Source organism: Vidua chalybeata, chromosome 2, assembly GCF_026979565.1.
Source record: "Vidua chalybeata isolate OUT-0048 chromosome 2, bVidCha1 merged haplotype, whole genome shotgun sequence".
NCBI classification, from domain to species: Eukaryota; Metazoa; Chordata; class Aves; order Passeriformes; family Viduidae; genus Vidua; species Vidua chalybeata.
In genome coordinates this window covers 73,789,944-73,814,554 of record NC_071531.1, presented here as the reverse complement: position 1 = coordinate 73,814,554, position 24,611 = coordinate 73,789,944, and the positions used below count along the sequence as shown (strand labels likewise).

At 39.8% G+C, this 24,611-nt stretch overlaps 2 protein-coding genes across 4 annotated transcripts in view; one reads left to right on the top strand and one right to left on the bottom strand.

Annotated features, from left to right (window-relative positions):
* Positions 1-15,155, bottom strand: part of PRMT8 (protein arginine methyltransferase 8) — a 54,296-nt gene extending 39,141 nt beyond the window's left edge. The window contains exon 1 of the mRNA XM_053935378.1: positions 14,535-15,155. Within this exon, the coding sequence (XP_053791353.1) occupies positions 14,535-14,609 (75 nt within the window). The 5' untranslated portion in view covers positions 14,610-15,155. The remainder of the gene's footprint in view (positions 1-14,534) is intronic.
* The window catches only part of LOC128784088 (trypsin I-P1-like), a 62,015-nt gene continuing 51,175 nt past the window's right edge, over positions 13,772-24,611 (top strand). For 2 of the 3 annotated variants that reach the window (XM_053935381.1, XM_053935379.1), the window contains exon 1: positions 13,772-13,872. The gene's annotated coding sequence lies outside the window, so the exon portion shown is untranslated. Of the gene's footprint in view, positions 13,873-16,067; positions 16,107-24,611 lie in introns of those variants that run through there. The other variant, XM_053935380.1, reaches the window with a different exon arrangement.

Here is a 24,611-nt window from a genome sequence, read left to right as displayed (position 1 = left end):
CCTGCTCCTCCACTTCTGTAGTGGCCACATGCCCTTCCACGCTTTTCTGTTGACATCCTTCCTGGGCTCTGATTGTTTCTTGTTGTGTGAAAAGATCTGGCTCTGCCAAGAGCATCCACAGGAGCAGCTGGGTAACGAGACGTCCTTGTGCATGCATGAGCGGTTCATCCTTCTCTTTACTTAGGCAGTAATAGAGAAGCAATAGAAATGATTGGTGTAGAACCACTACAGACTGGAGAAGTGGCTCCACTTAGGAAAGCTGTAGAGCAAAAAGGAAATTACCAGCAACAACAAGAGCAGAAAATGTAACTGACAGTAGCAAGATCTGGATAACTGGGCTTCTGTTCAAATTAGTCTTCTGTTGATGCTGTGTAAATAGTTTGATGAGTGTGAAGACTGATGTTTTCTGATTAAAGTGCTTCTGACCCATGAATTTCACTGATTTATGTGACTTTTCTTAACCTGAAAAGCTCAGAGAGTGGATATCAGCCTTAGAAAGGTTTTTACTATTCACAGTTGTGAAGAAACCTTGAAAAGACTGACTAAAAGTTTCTGGGTACAGAAAGGCCTATAAAAGTAACACATTGACGCAGATTCACTGTCTTTTTTTAGCCAGTCTTATCACCTTTCCACATATAAGGTTGGCATTATTGTTCTTTAGCCACAGCATGGGAACAGCATGATGTACATCAATGCAAAATTCATTGTTGCACCAACCCTATCTACGTTCCAATGGCAGATTTTCTTGCCTTTTGATGTGCTGTTGTATTGCCCTAAAAACCCCTAAAATTAAAAAAAAAAAAAAAAAAAAAAGAAAAGCTGTGAATTGCTTAAGATAACTTGGAGTTAAAGGATAAGACTGTAAGTTTCACTTGCTGCTTATTTGAACATTAAATTGATCTCAGAAACTGGAAGAAAAAGAATAGAGATATAACAGAAGTAAAAATAGTGTTTCAATTCAAGGTGACTCAAGGTTTTATTGACGTGACAAGTGTTTTTGGTTGTTTTTTTTTTTTCTTTTGGGAACATATCAAGCTTCATGGGATCCTTTTCTTTAAATATTTCTTCTGTTCATGGAATGATTGACAGCTGAGTGGGATAGAGGAGGAGAAGAAGCATCAGCTCTCACTTCTGAACTTGCTGCACATTCAGAATTAATGGGGAGAGAGAGCTTTCTGACAAGGTGAAGATTTTGAAAATGTAAAAAACACAGACAAAAAATAGGATTTTTCATAGACATATAAATCAGGGGAGTATGCTCTCAGTACTGTCATACAAATCAAAAGCCACTGTGTTTGGTCTGCTAATATAACTGGAGTTTGGCTGCCAAACTGCTCTAGGATGTGTCTAGGATCAATAGAAAGAAAAAGGTTTCTATAAAAGTATGAGATGGGTTTGAGATGGGCAGAGTTGCCATTCAGAGGTATTTGTCTCTGCTGCTTAGACAGGACAAGAAGGTCAGCAGCTCAGATACCTTATTAAAGCATTTGAATTTATGTGAGCAGATTCTAGATCCTTGCTGATCCATTCAAAGTAAAATAATAACAACCGAAAATAATAAAGATTTGTTGATTCAATGATAGAGAACATTAGGACTCTATCCAATGAGTTGTGCATATTCCTTAAAATACCCTGGAAAACAAATTACTGTCATCTACTGTCATCAAGAAGATCCCCGAAAAAGGCTTGTAAAAATATTTGGTGTGGTGTGGTTTTCTTGTTTTGGTTTGGGTTTTTTTTGGTTTTTTTTTTTTTTGTTTTTTTTTTTTTTTTTTTTTTTTTTTTTTTTTTTTTTTTGTTTTTTTTTTTTTTTTTTTTGAGCCACTGAATCCCTGGAGGTCAAATCATTCTGCACCACATAAAAAACCCCAGTTCTTATTTTTCTTCTTTTACTGACAACACAGTGATTTTCAGCAGAACTCTGAAGCATGTTGCAAGTCAGAGGAATGCAAGGTTCTGCCACCAGCAGCAAGACATAAATTGTATCCCTCAAACAATAATGTTTCTTTTGAAGACCATACCACAGAGAAAATGGTTAAAAGGTGAAGGAAGAAAAATGGGAACTGACAACAGCATCTCCCCTAACTCCTTAGGAAATCCCAAATAAATAATACTATCTTTATTTAACCTAGGATTTCACACTAAAACCAGATGATTAAGAAGGATTTTGATTTTAAGTTGATGTCAAAGATAGTAAAGTCATATCCAGCAGTCAAAAAACTAAAATCAATGCAAAATGAAAAAAGATAAATATAGAATTGTTGCCTAGCACATTAAGTTAATTGACTTGACTTCCTTTGTTCTGTACAGTCTGTACAATCCAGTGACTTTAATAAATCATTGGTCCTTTTTGTTTTATTGAGACCTCAGTTCATCAGCTGTAAAAAACACCATACTGAATAGAAATGTGAACATACTCAGCATTTCACAGGATTGAATGTTTGAAAAAAAAACAGTGGCTCTGCTCCTTTGTTATAGATTCCTAAATTTACCAGATTTTAAAATATCAGCAAAGAAGACAAATGTGATATGTGAAATAGACATATAAACCACTTAGATTTCCAATTTTATTTACATGTTGTGTTTGACTTCACAGAACCATGGAGCAGCTGAGTTTGGGAGGGACCTCTGGAGGTCATCTGGTCCAGCCCCTATGTTCAAGCAGTATCACCTCAGGCCAGTTGCCTATGTGTATCCAGATGGCTTTTGATTATCTCCAAGGAAAGAGACTCCACAATCAGCCTGGGCAATCTGTGCCAGTGCTCGGTCATCCTTGCAGTAAAACAATATTTCCTGATTTGAAGATGGAACCTTCAGTGTTTCAGTCTGTGCCCATTGCTTCTGATCCTGTCACAGGGCACAGCTGGCAGTGGGAGACCCTGTGAGGCAGGTAAAGGAGCCCAGGATCCAGGTGGGCATCTCTATGAGCTATGAGATGTGTAGGTGTTACAGAATTTTAGAAAACAAGACCAACTATATTTAATTGCTGAATCAAAGGCGTGAATGCTTGGAAGTGATCAAAACTCAAAGAGACAATATATTTAAATGCTCCCTTTCTACATTGGGAGCTTGTATTACTAACAGCTCACCAAGTTAGTTGAATTTAAGCTTACTTCAGCTCAGGTAGTACTATATCTAAAATATGAGGCTGGTTTTGAAGTTGAAATGGAAGAGTTCATCTTCCTGTGATTCTCCACATCTAAACTGAATTTTGTCACAACACCCATACAGAGGAACATAGCGAATACAAAGGATGAAAAGAAATAAAAAGCTAGGACTTTTCCATAAAACTGCCCTTCTAAACACAGAGTTTCTCTATCAACATATAAATGTATATGTCTATATATATATACAAACACTTGATGTGGTATAAGACTTTAACCAGGGTTTTATAATTTTACAGTGTTTGAGCCCACACAGGCATAGTTGTGTCTTCTCTGACACAGTTTTAGTAAGACTAACACAGGTGCACAAAGAAATGGAAGTCATGGCACAATATCCAGTCTGAATTTTATGTAAATATAAAACATTGCGAGTATATGTATGCAGACACATATACCTGCTAAAGAATTTTGTAAGCAAGCATCTTAATGTGTCTTTAAGGAATTGCATGGCTGAAATGACAAATGATCACAATGTCGAGGCAGTTATTGAATTATTAAGTAGCATAGTCCTGCTCACTCAGAATTAGGGTTATGTATTACATTTGCATTTTAGTTCTAAGGTGGGGGGTGGAGTAACTTTCTTGGTTTGGAATAGTGTCAGAGAAGAAACTGTTGTGTGACTGAGTATCTTATGGCAGTTCATTAATTACCAGATTCTGGAACTACACTGGGTATCAATGTTTTTTTTTTTTTTTTAATGGTGATGGTATTTTATAACCATGTTAAAGCAGCTAATTAAATTTAAATCTAAGGTTTAAAATGCCCATGTAAAGGAAAGCTACTTGTAAGTCTTCCTCCTGGTCTCAGCTGGGACAGAGTACATTTTCTTAGTAGCTGGCACACTGCTGTGTTTTGGATTTAGTGTGAGAACCATACTGATGTTTTGGTTCTTGCTTGCTCTAAGCCAAGGACTTCTCAGTGTCTCATGCCCTGTCAGTGAGCAGGTGCAAAAGAAGCTGGGAGGAAGAATGGTCAGGACAGCTGACCCCAGCTGGCTGAAGGGATATTCCACTGAACATCAGCTCAGTGAATAAACTGGGGTAAGATGGCTGGGATACTGATTGCTGCTCAGGGATGGACTGGGCATCAGTCTGTGCTGAGAAACTATATTGTGCATCACTTGTTTGTCTCTCCCTCTCCATTTTAGTAAAATAATAATAATTATTATTATTATTAGCAGTAGTCGTAGTAGTATTAATAGCACTGTTATTATTGTGTTTAACATTCTTTCAATTATTAAACTCTTCTTAGCTCATGAGTTTTGCTCCTTTTTTTTCCTCCTGATTCTCCTCCCCATCTCCCTGGGGAAGAAAAGGAGTGAAGGAGCAGCTGCATGGTACTTAGTTGCCAACTGGGGTTAAACCATGACAGTCTGCTTTGTAATGGACAAAGAAATACTAATCTTTCTGCAGACTACAAAGGCAATGGTGTGCATTGTGAGACTAGTCCCCATTTATAGCAAGGACAACATGTATGTCTCTAACCACCCTGTAAATTTAGCCTAATGAACTACACTTGCTCATATTTGGCCATTAAGTGTTATTTGGTGTTAATTTACTGAGTGTGAGAAATTTCTTTGGAAGAGACTGAGATTAATAACCTGTCAGTTCCTGGCTTGGTAATACATTTTTTCCCAGGAGAGCTGCAAGTGCATAATTGACTTCAATGTGTTTTCAGCACTCATTTAAGAAAATGGATATGTATCTAACATGCAGAACAAAGGTAATACCGTTAGTTTGAGCAGATTTACTATTGCTCCATATTATACAAGGTAGATGAGGAGTATTTTTAAATACCCTGCTGGTATGGACTTGATTCTACAATAAATAATCATGCTGAGTGCTACTGACACACATGACCAAACCAGTGTGTTCAGCATTTCTTGCATTATTAATCAAACATTCACTGAAATGTTCAGAGATCTTCAGTGATTTATGTTAACTACAGTGGGTTCTGAACCACACTTGTTAAAAAGGTATCTACACTGTGTATTTCAAAAGCAGCAATTGATAATTGTGTTGATATAAATCAGGTTTTTATAGCTTTGTGTTAATGATCAAATAAACTTTTGGTATCTTACACCCATCTTTTAAATATGGTTGAGAAAGCAATACAAAAAAGTATGCTCCTAACATTTTTATACAGCCGTGAAACAGAATGATGAAAACTCTATTCTTGAGCAAAACCACCAGTGATTCATCCTTTTAAATACAATTTTTTATATAGATTCGAGCTGGTTTTGAATCTATATAAATAAAAAATAATTCTGCTGAAACTGATGGATTTACATCAGGGTAAACCTGTCTTGAGCTGAGAATACTTCTGTTTTCTAGTAGGCATAGTTAGGATACTCAGCTTTACCAGGTGGAGATAGGCCTTGCAAACATAAATACTTTTACAAAGCAACAAAGATGTATTTTATGAGCCCTGAGAAGCATTATTGGTTTTCTGTTGAGAAAGGAACAGATCTAAAAAGATAGAAAGATGGCATAGAGATTTTTTTCATCAATAAAATAGTGGTATTGAGGCTATGAGAATAGTTTCACATTTTCATGAAAATCTCACAGTAATAAGTGCAAGCACCTTCTTTACTTAAAATCCTCATATATCTTTCCCTCCCATTAAGTTTATCTGATAAAAAATGTCTCTTAGAAAAGCAGGACAAAAATTGAATGTCAAATACGGAGAAAACAGAAGTATAAACCCATTGGCCTAGTTTTACAATTTTGTTAGGCAAAATATACTTCCTTAAGCAGTATACACACTGTCATAGCGCTAGTATTATTATTCATTAAAGTATGCTTGAAAAATCTGAGAAGTGTGAGATGGAGTTTGGCACTGGAGGCTTGAATTAATCTCTTGGTGCTGAATAAGAAATTCATATAGGTAGCAGAACACATGCTTTGAACAGTCCTGGAAAGTGCAATCATCTTTTGGATTTAGTAGAATATACAGATTCAGCAATTTAGATATTATAGTAGGATAATGTAGTTGAAACAGCGAGCTAGGAAAATGATCTTTACAGTAATATGTCAAGTTCAGCAATGACAATGTGCTGATGAGGTGAGATGAGGTGAGTTGGAGCTGACCTGCTGCTTAGAATCCTGACATGGAGACCAGTGGGGAATCTTGCACTCTGTTCTGTTCTACTCATTGGAGTGGAGATTGAGGTGGGTTTCAGGTGTGTGTGCAAAGGTGTAGGAGTTGGTGATAAGTTTCCATTGGCAGAGTGTCTCTCACAGTATTGTAAATCCCTTATTTGTGAGATTACCAATTGATTTAATCATTTGTGAGACAATGCTGATAAAGGCAAATTTGAATGGAGAATTTCAAGGAAGCTTTAAAATATATACCTTGATTACTAATTTAAAAGAGTCTTGTTTTGTTCTATGTTACATTCTTTCTTTTTTCATGGTTGGTGGGGGTGAATCACAGACCTAGAACTACATACTGTCTCTTCTTATTTCATAACTGACTAATCTGTCAAAGAGCAGTGAATGTTGGGCTTATTCACTTTGACAGAGAAATTGAGATTTGCATTAGACCCCCCCTGCTATTTCCTTATTGACAGCCTGTAAAAGGGTAAATTGATTCACTCCTCTGAAGGCCTCCTGCTACCTCTGCCTACAGCCCCTTGATTCCTGACATTTGTTAAACCTGACAATGGAATAATGATCTGCAAGCACACAGGCATCAAAAGGGAGGCTAAGAAAAATGTGGGCCTGTGGCTAAATGGAGCAGGGGCCCTGGGGACAATGAATGAGGAAAAGGCCAAAGTACTCAGTGTTTTCCTCACCTTGGCCTTTACTGATAAGAACAGTCTTCAAGGAGCCACAGAGTGATTCTGTTACTCCTTTAAGTATTTCTACTGTTCCTGTGTTTCTCTGTATTTTTACTGTATTTCCCAGTCTCTCCCTCCCTCCCTCCCTTCCTTCCCTCCCCCTCCTCCTTTCTCCCTCCTTCCCTTCCCTTTTCACCCTCCCTTCTTTTTTCCCTGCATCCACCTGCCCACCCACTTTCCTGACTGCCTTTTGTCTTTCTTGCTTTTTCTTTTCCAACTTCACAAAACAATTTTGTTATATAGTTTCACCTCCAGTAAATTTGCAAAGCATTCTGTTACATGGCTAAATATAGTACTATATAAATATAATATTTTCCAGAACAGGGCTTTTACTTGAGGGTAACTTTATATTTGCCTCTTCTAATCCAAAGAATCTAAGAGATCAGCATACTTACACAGAGCTGAAAAGGGTTCAGCTGAAATTTCAGTCTGCAACATACTTTCTTGCACACTAAAATCTGTTCCCTTTCTTTATCTCCTCTGTCCAGTAACTGTTTCATATCTCAGTTATGCTATTTTGCATCCTTGGTCTGCTTCAGGCTCGCAGGGGGTTTATTGAGTTTTACCAAAGCCAACAAAACTGAAAGAGTAATGATGGCCCTTAGCTTTTTTTAAGGCTCAACAGTAGGCAAGCATCCCTAGCAACTGCAGAACACCCCCTGCTCCTAGTAAATCTGGCTAATCCTAATTAGGTTTAAAACACTATGCCTCCTAAGGAGACATGTGGTTAACTCAATCTCATTTTATTTCCTCCTGAAACAGCTGTTCCAGATGTACACTTACATAAGATGCAAACTGTGGGTAAGAAGCAGTGCTACTTTTTAGATTTGACCTCTCTTTCTAGGGAAAATATGAAACTACTGACCCAAAATCCTGAAGTAAAATATGCCACATATACAGCTGGGCTCTGTCACAGGGGATTTCTGCAAAATACACTTTGCTGACACTACTTGGCCATGTGCATTAATAAGTTCGTTTTCTACTATGTTCTTTCATTTAGGAAATTATTATTCCTTTCCATTCTCATAATAATTTCTGCAGTGTTTATTTAGTTAAAAAGAGGTAAGCAAGATACTATGTAATGCAATGGTCATGGGCCTGAGAAGACAACCTATAAGAAGAGATTATTGTGTGCTGAACTTGATTTGTGAAAGAGGAGACTAAGGGACAATCTAACAGCAACCTGCAAGTACTTGAAAGATAGTTACAAAGAATATGGAAGAGAATTCTTCTAAATAGCAGCAGATGAGATAATGAGGTGAAAAGGTCACAACTTGCAATTATTGAGGTTCGGATAGGACAATAAGAAAAACTTGTCCTCTGAGAACTTGCTGAGGGTGCAGGCATTGAAGAGGTTACCCAGAGAGGCAGTGGAATCTCTGTGCTTGGAGATTTTCAAGGCTTGGCCAGGGACAGCAATGGCCAATGTGATCTAATCCTGGTGACTGTTCCATGCTGCACATGAGGTTGCATGAGCTGGTCTACAGACGTTTGTTCAAATCAACATGTCTGGTTTTGCCACATCATTGGGATCCCTATTTATATAGGACTCAGAGGTGTTACTCCTGATATATCCTAATGTAAATAATATTTAAGTAAAATAAAAAAGTACAAATTTAGACAGGTTAATGTCTTATATGGGGCACAATCATGAGATATATGGTCCTCAAATAGAAGTAGTTCAGAATGAGTTACAGGAAGGGTAAATTACTTCACTGTGTGTGACTAAGGAAAAGAATGTAAGTAGCTGGTCTTTCTCCCAAGCTGGTGTCAAATTTCACAGTGGATTGAAGAATAGCGCATGGAGACAACTAGAAACTGAAACAGATGGCAAGCTCTCCTCTCTTCCTATCTAAATGAGAAATTAAGGTCCAAAGCAGAAATAAGTTTGAACTGGTGGATTGTTGTTGGAAGGCCCTGTCTTGGTCACGTTATTCTGGGATCTGAAACCAGGTCTGAGCCTTCCTGGTCCTACTGGAAGCAATGAAACATAAGCTGTCTGGCCAAAAAAGGACAAGCAGGACAGGAGAACTGGAAGGCCACACATGACCCCAAGTGCACTTTGTGACCACTGAGGGAACACTTCAACAGTATTACAACATATTACTGCTTCCCAGCCAGTAGATGTTTACTTTCACCATACTAACACAAGAGACGGAAGTGCTACTCTTTCTTCTAAAAGGGGGACTGGGGGGAACTGTGGCAGAACATCTCAGATATACTTGGTACCTTGGGACAGGACAAGGAGAGCACTAGGAACTGAAATGTGTGCTCTAGGCTAAACAGAAAGCTGAATGGGAAGCTGAATAGGAGAATTGTAAAGGATCAAAATGTGTTGGAGGTGGAATATTCCCTGCTTTAACTCAGAGCCACCTCTATAGCCCTTGGGAATTTGGCTACACCCTCAGTGAAGCCCTGACATCCTGGGTCAGCTTTCTGACTGTCTTGTCAAATGTGCAAAACCTCTGGATCATGAGCCAGTGGTCTGGTCTCTGTAGGTCACCTACATCACTTGCACACACCCACAACTTTTCCTGTTCAAAGTTATGTGTCACAGGCATGTGGCCACTCAGTAAGGTTGAAATTCATGTTACAAACTGCCTCCTCAGCTGGCTCTGTGGCACCAGGCCACACCTCTCATGACTTCTGTTAGTCCAAGATGTACACCATACAGCACTGCCATTTCTCTCTTGGGTAAACATCACCCACTCATTAATGTTCATTCATATATGCTGTTCTAAGCAATTTAATAACACCAAATAAGAAATTTCTACAAGACCTCTCACTAATGAACCATAGAATCCAACAGAACAAATAGAAAAGCTTAGAGAGAATTAATTCTATCTGCAAGAACACCCAGCACAATAACCAGGAGCAAAACTTTGGTTTACTGAATACACTCAGTCGAATTTTCTCTGTTATACACACTTCTGCACTGTTTCTGTTAATTTCTGCTTTGGTAGCTTATTAAGGAGAAATTCCTTTTTCTACTCATAAATCACAAATAGAAGCTCATGGTTTCAATAGATTCTACAATATCTTTTTCCCCCTCAGTAGTTGTATGACTGGATTTCATGCAGATAGAACACTTTAACCTCCCCACTTCTGACAACAGAACAGTCAGTTACCTTTGCTGACCCAGATCACATAATCCTGAATCAGTTTTATTCATCTGTTTAGGGAAGTACCTCTATTAGGCATGTTACCCCACATCTAACCAAAGCCCAAGGTTTGCATAATTGGTCATTCTGGGAGGACTCCATTATGCAACCATAAATAAATTAACTGATCTCTCTATTCTCAGCAATGAGACAGGAATCTTTTCTCTCTACAGACTGTGAAGTCTTCAGCACAAGAACTGCTTTTCATGAAGTTACTAAGCAATTAGATTGTACAAAACCAGATCAGTTTCAAGTTCTAGGATTATTTCAGTCAGACACTAGCCTGTCACAGGTAGATATCTTTTGGATGTGCACATAAACCCTGGCACTTTGTGCTGCTGCAGCACTTTGTGGTTATTGCACTTTCTCAGTACTTAAAGGGGGCCTAAGAGAAAGATGGGAACAAACTTTGTAGCAGGACCTGTTGTGACAGGACAAGGCATAACGGATTTAAACTAAAAGAGGGTCAATTTAGACTAGACTTATATATAGACAAGACATAAGGAAGAAATTTTTTACAATGAGGATGGTGAAACACTGGCAGAGGTTGCCCAGAGAGGTGATTAACACCCTATCCATGTAAACATTCAGTGTCAGGTTGGATGGGGCTCTGAGCAACCTGGTCAAGTTGAAGATGTCCTGCCCATGGCAAAGGGAGGGGGAGTAGATGACCTTAAATTTATTCCAACTCAAATTATTCTATGATTTTATGGTTGTGTTCCTTTTACCTGGCACAGGTTCAAAAGTTACAGTCAGGCATACTTCTTGTGAAATCACACTTCTTTCAGATTTTTTTCTCCATCACTGATATCAGGCCTACTATTGAGTAGGATTCTAAATAATACATTAAAAAAAAAAAAATCCCAGAACTCAAAATCTACAGCAGGTCAGCACCATGAATTTTACAGAACCTTTGTGCGTATGTTCTACAAAGAACAGTTTCTCTTTTAGTTTGTTTTCTGTCAGAGTGTCTTTAATTATTTGCAGAGAATGCAATTCTGCATCTGTTATTATGCAAACAGTCCTGTTTTATTTAGACAAGCCTCCTTTTGTGACTAAAGATACAGAGGTTCATTCTTGTTTCTTGAGGAGAGATTCTCAAGAAGGAGGGATTCTTTTGTTCCAGTGGAACATCTCTAAATATTCATGTGATGGCCATTGGCAATAAAGATTTTCTGCATCTTTTTTCCTTGTGTGCTGCAGACACAGATCTGAAACCATTCTGGCAAGTTTCCTATTAGTGGGACCCCGTGGCATGTAGTGAGGATCTAAACAGAAAAATCGTAGGGTTTTTCCCCCCCTTTTGTTTTTATACAAAACACTGTGTATTCTCAGGGTACTATAAACACATAACACTGTGTATTCTCAGGGTACTATAAACACATAACAAACCACTGGTCCTACATAAACTCTAGCAGATAGACTGATGTCAGTCTGTTATCAGTGAAATAAATAGCAAAAACATTCTGATAGTTCTGATATTCTGATCCAAGGCCCAACAGCACCTGTGCCAATACTTGGACTCACTTGACCATGTTTTACATCAAGATATAAGGCCGTGGGGATACCAGTGATGTAAATGTCTGTACAGCTGGAATCATGAGAGCACACTCTAAGTTTCCTCGTAACACAAGGTGTCTTCCTTGACTGGAAAGTAATGCTAGTGAGCAATTGCTTTTCTATTCTGTATTTTTGCTTGAGGAAACAGTGAGTGTTGTTTTACTGTATCTTTGTTTTTTCCTTGTCTGTGCCTGTTCTCATAATTTCTTTAAGCTCAAGAGGTAGCATGGGCAACAGAGGGTAGTCAAGGGAATAAAAAGTTGTTTTTCATGCAGTGTCCATGTTCCTTGACTTAATGTATTGTTTTAAACTGCCTTACAACTGAAAGAGTATACTTGCCATATTTGACCAAAACTTTGATAAATGCTCTTAGTAGTGGTAGATTAAAAAAAAAAAAAAAACAGCACCGAAACATGAAAAATATACTATGAAGCTGTAACACAAATAAATTGGGTCAAATCAATCTAAGCAAGAATCAGAAGGTCTTTGGAATAATTTGGTAGTAGGACATTCTGACCAGTTGTTAAATGTTTTAATTCTTCATCTCTCATTACTGCTGATTTTGTTTATATCATGCCTATATGACTGTAACATCAAAATTCTTCAGAAATTTATTATAAAATAATAAAATAATGAATATTACTGGTACCCCAATTCTTTCAAATGAAGCAAATTAATACAAATTCCTAATTTTCTCTGACACTGTGGTAAGTCAAAAAGTGAGATATTTTGTCCTGTATTCCTTCTGTCGCATATATTTGTTAACTTCAGGAGAATGTTAAGAGAAACACAGGTTTGAAGGTCAAACTGGTATCATATGGCTTTGCTAAATATAGATGATTGATGAGTAAAAGAGCTTCACAGGTCTTGGCATATTTTGCTTGGTGCACTTCTACCTCTGCACATACGCAGATAGACAACTTCTCTCAGACCATATCAGAAATAAGAACATTAATAAAATAGAAAATATCTAGACAGAGGTTACAAATGTATCCCTTCTGATTTTCTGAAGGTAGAAGTGGAGCAGGATATGCCTAATCTGCAATATTTTCACTCTCATTTCACAAGTCTGTCACTGATGGATACTCTGAGGAGATGAAGCACAGCATTTTAATATTCTCCTAACCTGTATGCAGCATTGGAATGAATCCGTTTTTGTTAAAAAAATCCTTCTCCGTAAAATAACATTGCAGTGTGTGCAGCATTGCACAAACAGGAAAACACGATTAAACAATAAAAATGTGCTGAGAGTGAATGAAATAGAAGAGGAATCATTGAAGAGCTCTTTTCACCTATTTTCCCTGTCTTAAAACAATTTCCATTGACAAAAATGGCTTTGAAAGGAACTGTCTGTGCTTGTACATTTCTTGTTGCAATCCTGTCCTGGGATCCTGGGACCTATAATGCAATATGTGCTGTCAGGACTACGACAGTTTACAGATGTGCAGCCAGACTTCTTGCTATTTATAGATGCCTCTTCTGCAAGCAGTACTCTATGGGGTTGCAGCGCAGTAGCAGGCACGTTCTTTGATTTAGTGCTTACATCACATTCATTTAAGAAAATTTGGCTCTTCACCTGGCATTGCAAAGGAGGCATATTTATGAAGGTCAAGCAGAGAGAACACTATTGTGAAGAGAAATGTGGAAGGAATTCATGAGCGAGCAGGACACCTACTGGGAGGACTAACTGAAAGAAGGAGACATTAGGCAGAGATGTGGAAATAATAAAGACTGGAATAGTCATGTGTTCACATGAGGTTTTGCTCTTTATTCCCTCTGCAGGGTAACTGGGGAGAAGGTTCAGTGCTGCCCCTGCAAGGGCAAAGCTGTAAAGTTGTTTGGGGTGCATGTCCATGGGGTCTGTACATGGCTGTGCTGCATCTTGCTTAAGCATGTGTTAAGTGTTCAGTCAGAGTGCTAGGCACAGTCTATAAATAGAAACAGCGAGTTTGGCACACGCTCGCACTTTCGCCTGTCTCCTTCTCACATGCTCGCAGAGATGCTGGGACTGCATCCTGCATCCTTCTGCTTTTCCAGACCTGAGACTTCGCACACTGCTGTATCCCCTGAGAAGTCTCAGTGAGGTCAAGACAGCCCCAGACAAGTAAACAGGGGCTGCTCAACCCCAGTGTTGAGGAAGCAGAAGGTAACGGGTGGGGGAGTGGGGGTTGGGGGGGGGGTGGTGCATTTCTTGCAGAAAACCTGAGACCTCGCAGGCTACCCTCCCGGCCTGAAGGCAGTGCAAAGCTATTTTCGGCACTGCCCAGGCCAGCCGGACAGCCCCCACCTCGGGCAGCTCCGCTCTGGTAATATCCAGGATGCTGCAGAGACACGGATGCTCCTAAAGTCGCCCCAAACGATCCCAGCCAAGGCTGCCGGCGGAAAGCACGGGGAGCTGGCCAAGGTGCTGCCGCAAGAGACGGTCTGTCCCTTTCGGCGTGTCCAACACCTGAATTACCGCCGCCCGCCCCGCGCCGCCGCCAGACCCGACACCCCACGGAGCCGCCTCTCCGCACGGCCACCCAACTTCCCGGGAAGCGGCTGCGGAGCGGCGGCCCCGGGCAGCCCCGAGCGCCTGGAGAGATCAGCACCGGGCAAACTTCTCTGCCTACGGGGAACGGAGGGATCCGGGGGGAGGGAAGTGGGGGGAGAGGGGGGGCGAAGGCAGGAAACCATAGCAGCACGGCAGGCAGGAGCGGGCCGGAGGGGCCGGGAAAGTTGTTCTGCACTTCCTGCTGCTTCTGCCGAGGGATCAGTGCTGGGGTCTGCGGGAGCGCGGCGCCGGCTCCGGCTCGCATCCTTACTCACCTCGGTGCTGTCGGCAGCGTTCTCCGCCATTTTCCTCCTTAGGAGCAGGCAGCGGGAGGAGTGTTTCATTCCCATAAGAGCTAGCCAAGGGGTTGGGGCTTCGGGGCTGGTGTTTTGGTTTGTGTTTTCAAAGATCTCCAAACACTGGTGTGCGCCAAAGGACAGGGAGATAAAAAAAAAAAATATGGAAAACAGCAATAAATCAGTCAGCTTTGTCCTTTCTGCGTCGTCCACAGGAATGTTTGTCTCCTCTTAGCATCGGGAGCTCCTCAGGCACTTTCAAGTCCTCCTCTTTCTCCCCTCTCCTCCACCTCCAGCGAGTTCTTGGGGTGGGCAGAGAGGCGGCACACACTCTTCAGGTTAAACTAAAAGGCTGTCGGGCTATGAGTCCTCCCCTTCAGAGAAAGCAGTCAGGCTAAACAGGAGAGAAGCACCAGCTAAACTGAACTTGGGCGTGCAGTGACCAGCTGGGCATCTTTGTGTCCTGTGGCTACTCTTCCAGAGGCAGAGGGAGCCAGAGACAAAGCAACAGGACAAGGAAATCATAGCCCTTTATTTTCCTTCTTTGGGCTTCTTTCTTTCTCTCTATGTCCCAGGACACTTCCTTTAAAGACGGTCACAGAATTTGCCACCCTCTTTCTATGAATGTCTTCTGAAATAGAAATCCCTTCTCCTCCTCCTTCTCCCTCCCTCCTCCCCCCCTCTCCCCTTCCCTCTCCTCTTCCCTTCCTTCTCTTCTCCCTTTCCCTCTCCCTACCCCTTCTGCTCTTGGGCAGAGCTTGGTGCCCCTCACTGGGAATTGCATTCACGTGTCTTTCGTAGGAAAAAAAATATAATTTCAAGCTCCCCCCACCCGTCGCCTACACCCTCTCACACACAAGCACGCATTCACACGTACACACACACACGTTGTCTCCCTCTCACACAGACATGCACAATTTTTTTTTCTCTTCCCCATCCCTCCTCTTCTTTTGAATCAGCAACACTTTTCTTTGCAAGGACTCTCGGCAAGGCTCTTAGAGAGCAACCGAAGAAGTCTGCTCCAGCTTCTTTCCTCCGAGTTAAGTAGCAAACCTGCTTTCTTAATATATCTTCGTGTGTGTGTTCTCCCAGCTCCTGTTTTACTTGAAGTTTTTCAGGAGGATCCACGCTCCGTCAGAGAGCCGTGAACTGGAGGAATATAGTCCCGATCCGGCTGCAGCTCCTGCTGAAAAGGGGGGAGGAGGAGCTGGGGGGAGGAGAGGGGAAGAGGCGGAGGGAGAGGTCTTGCTGGGGAGGGAAGGGAAGAGGCTAAAGGTGATTTGAACTTGTTTTTAGCCTTTTCCTAATGACATCTTCCTTTGTAGGAGTGCATCGCCACCTTCCCCACACGTTTGTTTTGCTTTCACTCCTCCGGGCACTTTCTAGTTCTGAGTTGTCAGCTGGGAGGATTGGGTTTACCTCACTCGTGTTGCTGTGGGTAAGGGCGGGAGAGGGGGCGTATTACATAATTAATCCTTCCAACTTCACTTTCCACAGCTCCATCTCCAGCCCACTGTTCTCACGTTTCTGTTTTGTTTTTATACGGAGGAGGTGAGAAAATAATGCTGCTGTGTGGGTGTGTGTTGCTCGAAGGATTTCAAGGACCAGAACAGGATTGCTGCTCTCTGAATAGTTTGAAATTATTTCCTCTGGGGTGCCAATGGAGACCTGAAGAAGAGCTTTGAAAGATTACTTTTGATGCATATTTTAAGGACAGAGCCAGCTCAGATGCTTCATCAGTAACAGATTTTGATAGATTTGGGGTTTCGAATTTTTGTCCCTTGCAGCCTGTTTTAATATCTTTCAATTAGAGTTTATCCTCAGCTGACCTCTGGAATACTGACATACCATGAAGTACTGCCAAAAACCAGGAGGTCCCTGGCCACACGGGGGGCAGAAATATTCCTGGGGTGGGATAATGGAAATAGAGTATGTGAATTAGAGAGTAGAGAGCAAAATTATTCTCCTGTCCCATAGGGATGAGGAGGTGGGGCCAAGAAAATTAAATAGGCAAATTTCCTGTTTTTACTTGAATGACCCTCACAAATTCTTGCTCAGAAACAGATCGGTAGGTATACCTTAGATTTCAGGAATTAGTAATGAGTCACACAGTAATAAGTAAGAAACCTAGGGAAGCAGAAGGTATGTGGTATGCTGAAATGTCAAGTGTCAATGAGGATATGCCATGTAGGGCACAATGGTACCATATGAAGCGGTTTCAGAATATGAGAATATGTTTTAGACACATGTCCCAAAACTGGACCTCTGTGACAATTTTGCAGGGCCATTTGATCACTCAGTCTTTCACAAGCTTCCTTTCATCTCACATTTATTTTGACACCTCAAGTTCTTTCATTAGCTCCACATCACTGCTAATTTTTTCAGTAATCATCCACACCTCCTGTGTTTGTATAGTAGAATTTAATTTCACACCTTCCAGGCATGAGACTTAAGTAATGACAGAGGTAGAAGCAGGTCATCTCCCCTTTTTTTCGTGACATTCATAGAGCTTTTGAAGGTCCTAAAACCCTTCAAATACAAAAACATCTATAGTCATTGCCAAATATTCCAAAGCTACTTTCATAATCTTGGGCTGTGGGCATCTTTCTCACCAAGTACTTAGATTTCTAAGTGAAGGGGTAAGGGGAAAAAATAATCTTCAGATAAAAATGTAATGTCTCTGCAATCTTTGTCACAATGTTTTTCTCTGCTATGGCATGAATATCTGGTGGTTAGTGAGTGCATGAAGTTTTATTCAGCACACATTTGGACTAACCTGCATCGTTTTAGTGTGTTTTTTTCTATTTTCAGGTGATACACACAGCTAAACTTAGCCTAATTAAACATTTTAAAATAAACCAGTGTTCTATATAGAGAGAAAGAATTTGATTTTGAAAAACTACTCCAGAACATATTTTCCAGTTTTTTCTGACAGCTGGGTTTGTATTTCTGGTACAGCTCAATCACTCTTTAGTCAGCTAAATGAGGCATCAGATTTTCAAAAGCACTCGGCAACTAGCAAAGTTGGCAGGCAGAGATTTAATATATCCTTCTCTCCTATGCTTCAGATACTGCATGACTTACCCTGGCACCTATTCTTGTCCTCCTCCACCTCTTTGTCAACACAGATGATACCTGACTGCTCATCCTTGAACATGGTGCTGATGTTTTACAGATACTGGGAAAGCCTTCCAGTCTCTTAGTTTCCAGCATAAGGATGAATGTTTTGGTCCTGAGCTCCTTTGGAAATCTGCCAGATGGTTGGTGTCTTCACTCCATTTATGTTCTATATGTGATTGAAGAATCTGCATTGAAAACATACACACAGTTCTCTAATCTGCTTTATTCCAAAGGGAAAATTACTGGTCCTACTGGAACCTTTTTTTTTTTTTTTAATCAGGTAGAAGTTTTTCCTTGTAATAATTTTTAAGAGACTCGGAACAGTTTGTTTACATACACAGATATCTGTGACCAGACAAAGACACTTGGCCAATCCTTCAGTTTGAATATGAGGCTCAGTGCAAGTTCCTGTTGATACCGAAATTCACAGCAACACTGAACTTGAGGAATGTGAGCTTTCATACTATTTAGGGGGCAAATTATACTCCCATCATGTGAATACAAATCCTGCTGACATCACCCATTACCCAAGGGTGATAACTGGTTATAGGAACTATCACGGGAACACATTTCTGAACCCCTGTTTTGTTAGAACTTGAGAAAAAGAAAACTGTCATGATGAAAATGTCATGGTAATAGAAGTGCATTTGCAGCAAAGCCAGGAGGTGTCAAAAGCATCTTCTGAGTTTAAATATATCATGTGTTAGTACATGTGAAGGTCACCAAGTATTAGGAATTGAGTAGAGTGGTGCTGAAAGGAAAGTGGAAAGGGAAGCATTTATTACTTTAGAATTCCAATAATAGCAGCTGTGGTTCAGGCTGCTGTGCTGCTTGCTGAGTGTGGCAATAACTGTGCTGGCCCTCAGAAGAGTCAGACTTATTGCCAACTTTGTCATTAGCTTGGCTGAAACCCAGATGTCTGCATTTGAGGTGGGGTAATTCGGTGCATCGGTGCAGACTGAGGGATTGCAGAGCAGCCCTGCTGGAAAGCATCTGGGGGTTATGGGGTGGAGGTGCAGCTAGGTTGGGTATGACTTGTCACGTGCTCTCGCTGCACGAAAGGCGAGCTGTATAATTCATCTCCCTCAAACGGAAAGCGGCCAGTGGGGTCAGGGAAGTATGACTATCTGTTTCTACCTGGAACTGCTGAGACACCATCATTGATTCTGTGTCCAGAGCTGGGTCCTCTGGTTCAGGAAGGAGGCTGGTACACTGCACATGGCTTAGTGAAAGACTGCTACAAGGGTCTCTTAGGAGCTAAGCTCTGAGGAAAACTGGGCTTGTTGGATAGCCAGTAATGTATTATGACTAGCTTTAAGGATTGTAGCTAAGATGACCCAAGCTCCACTTGGTACAGTCAGATCATTTGAAAATGGGCAACAACTGCACGTTGTGGCTTTGGAAGTTCAGACTGAGCGTTAGCCAATTCTTGGACTATAAATCCACATCCTATTTGGATGGTAAAATATTGGATTCCCCATTGGACTGGCAAAAATCTATTCCTATTCCAATATCCCCACCAAATATTGTTATTTAATCAATTTTGTTTGTTATGTGATTTGTTATTGGAAGGATCCTTCTGTAGCATCACTTTGCATTGTTTTTTATTGCTCAGGAAGTCACAGTGACTTCCTTTGTCTCAAAAAATACCTTCGGCAATCTTTCCAGTCTCTTCATGCACTTTTATCCCTACAGTGTCTCTCAAAGTTGCCAGTACTTCAAATATTATTCTTATTCCTGAAACTTGCCCATGTTAATCTGAAGAATTTGAAGTGAATTCTAATTCACACTGCAGATTTAAAGACCTCATTTCATTTATGCTGTTCCTTCCTTGTCCTTTGGTTTTCCTCATTAATATCTCTCCCTGCCCCCCACAATCTATCATCTTCTTATCCTTCTTCATTAACACTGCATATTCCAGTCTTTTCCTGGGAATCATTGCAGTTTTCAACCACTGATGTTAGGTTTCAGTGAGGAAGGGTCTGTCAGAATCTAAGCTGATCTGAGATACCCACTGCTGCAGGCCAAGAATACGTGTCCAGGGCTCAGATCATTCAGTGTTAATTTATAGGCACGTTCTCACAAACAAACCCTTAGCCATACTTAGACAATGGAACACCCCAAACTATTTCTGCAAGATATTTTAATTATTTTTTCTAAGACTGTAGACTTAATTTCATTTAAAAACAGAAGCTCTATTTTGCAGTTGCAAACCTGAAAACTTAATCTAAACTGAACCAAAATGTTCCTTCCATTTTTTTTTTCTTCCATTGAGAGTGCCAAACTGAATAAATTGTAACTGGGTCAGTTGGAAGAGAGTTGTATTCTGACAACTTCTGTAAAGGTCACCAAAGTGTGTCTCCAGTCCTTTGTGGATTGGAGGAGCTAAGCAGCTTTTTGAGAATTGTGATTACTGCAATGGCAGATAAATGGGCATAGTATCGTGATATGTTTGTTATACACTGACCTTGCTCAGTTCCCACCTAAATTTCTGAGCATTTACAAATCATGTACTCAGAACAGACAGCAAAATAATTCTGAAGTTTGATGTCAAAGTTATCTTAAAATTATGAGCTGCCTAAAAATTTTGTTAGGCAAAACTTTTCCCCTGGTAAAAAAAAACATATTGGAATGAGTTCACTGAAGGAGCTGCAACAATTACTAAGTAACTGAGGAACTCTCTGGTGTGAAGGTAGGCTTACAGTATCTGATGTGGGAGGGGGTAAAAAAGATGAAGTCAGACTCTTCTTAGTGGTACTCAGCAAAAGGAGAAGAGGAAATGAGCATAAATTGAAATGAAGGACATGGAAACATTAAAAACTAATACTTTTTTTTTACTGTGAAGGCATTCAAAGATATTTTGTAGTTTCCTTCCTTAGATGTGTTAAAAACCTGGCTACAAATGGCCCCAGCTGTAGCTAGCAGTCCTTTGAGTGGGGGCTGGACTAGATGATTACCTGATGTCTTTTCTAACTTCAGTGATCATCTAATTCTGTGTGATTGTGGAAGAGCCATGAAAATCACTGAGATGGCTCTGCCAGACCTGGCAAGTGGGCATCTGTCTTTTTGCTTTCTCTTCTGTATTAATCCTGAAGCCTTGGAAAGAAAAGATTATATATGTATGATCTCCTACCATGGTGATTTGATATCTGCAGCCAATAATTTCACAGAAAAAAATATGCTGAGAGAAGTGACAGACTGTTGCTTGTATTCTATTCTAGAGTTCTCACAGGAGAGAGAAGGTGTGTAATGTTGTTTGAAGAGCTAAATCTCATGAGCCATCTCCCATAAGCTATCAATGGGTGCAGAATACTGTACCCAGGCACACAGCTCATCAGAAAGAAAGTGAAGTAATACTCTCAGAGTCATAAACTCACTGAAAAGAAATGCAAACCACTAGAGTCCATACTATCTTGTCACTTCTCTTGTGTGATAGCTTTAAGAAACTTTCTTTTCTGAGGAAAACTCTGCCTTCTGCCTTATACTCTTTGCTGGTATCTGAGATGGAATTTCTACACTTAAAGACCCATTTCTTCTTCATCTGCTTTGCCTTTCTCTCCTGATGGTTTAAAGCATGATTAAGAAGTCTGAGATGAAGAGCAAATATGTAAAAATGTCACTATTCATTCAAACAAGAGGGTTCCTTGCTTTCTGATTATCAAATCTTAGTTGTTTCTTTGCTTCTGTGCCTAAACGTTTGAATTGCTATGTCACATGAGGTTAGAGGAATTTAACTAGACCACAGATGTAGCTGCAATAATTGAAATTACATCTCTCTTTTATTTCTTTGCCCAATAGCAGGCATTCTGTCATCTTGGTTTCTGTCAATTTCTGTTTTTCAGGAAATGGAAGAGGCATTTATTTGCCTCCTTCAGTGATACACATAACACTTTGGGAACACTCCTGTAAAACATTTTAACTGGAGGATCTATGAAAATAACTGAGATGGCTCTATCAGGTCTGGCAAATAGCTGTCTGTCTTCTTGCTTTCCCTTCCATAACTGTCTTGTACAGTAAGGCATTCTGCTACGTTCCTCATGTTTCCCTGTTGTGAACAATTTTCTTCATGTTCAGCTGTCACTGTTGACAAGCAACCAACGGTAACTATGATAGTGGGCTGGTATTTTTTTCTCCCCAGTTTGGTGTTTTCCTTCCTCTTCCAATAAGGAAAATTGCCAAATCCTGCTGCCTCCCACTAAAACGTGAAAAATAAGAAAGTGTGATCAGTGCTGTGTATTTCATGAACTGAGAACAATGTAGCTATTTTTCCAGAACTGTCTATAACTTAGCAAAAGTGAGGTCATATCTCTTCAGAACGTTGCTTGATGATGTTCCCCAATAAATTAAGTATAATCAGGCTTTGGCCAGGTTATAGCATGGAGTCAGCATTCTGAGGTGCCTAAGTTGATGATTTTTCTGGCTGCAAACAGAGCTCAGCCTCCTGGGTTATTGATCTGGTAGTAGACCTTGGCATCTGATGTGGCTGTGGACTTTGGCAGAATTGGGAGACTCTGCTAATTCATCTGTGATCGCTGCCAGGGAGAAGATCAACTTATTTATTCTAAACTCTCCATAATACAGGCATAATTGTGTGACCTAGGTGTTAATGATCTTCCTTTTCTCTCTTTCTTCAAACTGCATAAAATAGAAGGGGTATAATAAAGGAGCCAATATTGAGAGTTACATGAACTTTATATGTGGTGTGTTTGTAGTTTCTTTCAGAAGAAAAACAGTTCATAAGTAGTATTTAATGTTTTTGCTGGTAGTGTTCAGAAACCTGCTTGATATAATAAAAAGCCTCTGCAAATACAGATGTGTTGGGCATAATTTATCAAGCTAGAGAAATCAGTGTAGCAGAGTTCACAGTTTGGGTGAAAGCTTGCTTCTGAGAACATTGTTAGTACTTTTAAAGGCGAGGTAAAGGAAAGAGTTCTCTTCCTTAAGGAAAGAGTTTCTTACACCAGTTATTTTTGTTGCAGATGTGGCCTCGAGAATCCCATCAATCTTCAAATCCCATTGTTCCAGGTATTGCCCTTCAGATCCTGCTTTGGTTGTTTGCCATAAAATAGATGACAGCAAATCATTATTTCCCTGATTCTTGCTTTACAGTTTTGCCACAGAGCTCAAGTGAATTACATGGAACATAAAACAAATTCCAGGAGGGCTGGGCCAGAGCCAGTTTTCAGGCCTATTTCAGTATCTGACAGGATCTTTCTGTCTGTAAACCTAAGAAATGGCATTCTGGAAAAAAATTGAAATTAAATTCAAGCTGCTTGATCAAAACAATACATAATTAAAAATTGAGGTCTTAGAGAAAAGAAATAATGCAGAATTAGAACTCTTTTTGTGACTAAGATAATTTGTGTGATCCATTCCTTTTCATTGGGAGCACTACCTTCTTCAGTATGGAAACAAAAATACTCTTATTGTTTTGGGGGTCTAGAAACTCCATCTTATTAAACCCATCTAGAAAATGGATGAGGCATTTATTTGCCTCCTTCAGTGATACACATAACGCTTTGGGAGCACTCCTGTAAAGCATTTTAACTGGAAGATCTATGAAAATAACTTAGATGGCTCTGTCAGATGGGTTAGATGGGTTTTCTAGATGGGTTTAACAAGAAGGGTACACCACAGCAACTCCAAATGAAAATCTGCTAATCTTTGCTGCAGAATTGAAGCCTGCAAGAGGTTTGAAAAAATATGTAATATCTTAATGACAGAAAAAAATATAAGAAAGTGGTACATTCTCTCCCTTGCACCTAATATACTCTGGAAAAAAATAAAAATTACGACTTACAGGTAGTAAATCCATGTGTGTATAACTTATAAAGAATTACCATCTTGGTGAGGAGGAAAAGGGAAATTACAGCAATCTAAACCAAAGAAGATTTAAATTTGGAGCAAATGTAAGGCGTGCTTTTAAAATGGCATATGAAAGGTCATGTTCATTTTGTAGGAGTATGAGCTCAGTATGAATTTGAGCTGTTCTGTCTTTTGATGCCAGGATAAATAAAAAACTGAACACCAACAACCTTAAGCCACAATGAATCCCATAATGGTTCCTGGAAATTATGGTCAAATAGGAGTATAAACCTTGAATAACATTTTTAATGAGAAAGCATATTTAAATTTCTAATGCCTAAGTTAGAAATACACACATGGTTAGAAGCATTAGGTTTTCATTCTGTCTCTATCTCAAAATACTAGATGATTTTATCTTCAAGTTTTGTGCTCTATTATATTAATATTTAAGTTAATCTATAATATTACCCTGCATTTTTGGGGTGGGGATGATCAGCTGGCAGTACATGCTTTATGTTGTACATGTTTAGAGACTGTATAAAAGTCTCCCTAAGTGCAAAGTATTATTTAAAGCACTTCTTCTATGTGACACAAGAATGGGAGAGACCACCTGTATTATTATTTCAGCGAGTGGATTTGGACATAGTCCAAATAGGTATTGCAATAATATTTTAATATTATTGTATCATATTATAATGATATTTGGAATATCATTACAAACACACATAGACTTCAAATTAAAATTATACAAATAATTTCATGCACTGCAAACCAAAATGTTTCATTATCCAGTACAAACTAAAAAGATTGAAGGTATGGTCAAGTCCAGAACATTGTCAAATACAGTAGCCTAATCATGGTTACTCTATAGGGATGAGTGTATTTCATATATTTTTATATTAGATATTTTTTAAATTATTTTGTCTCTTTGAGTGATTATTTCACCTTTCTGCTACATTTAATAGCTATTTTATCTTCAGTACAAATATAGTAGTGAAAGACCCAAAACCTCTCACATCTGAGAACACCCCAAAAGAAAAGCAAACAGAATTCCCCCTGTGGAAAGAATTATGAATTTTAAGTTTTAATTGTGATGTAAGATTGAACTTTGCATTTGATCTATAATTTGGG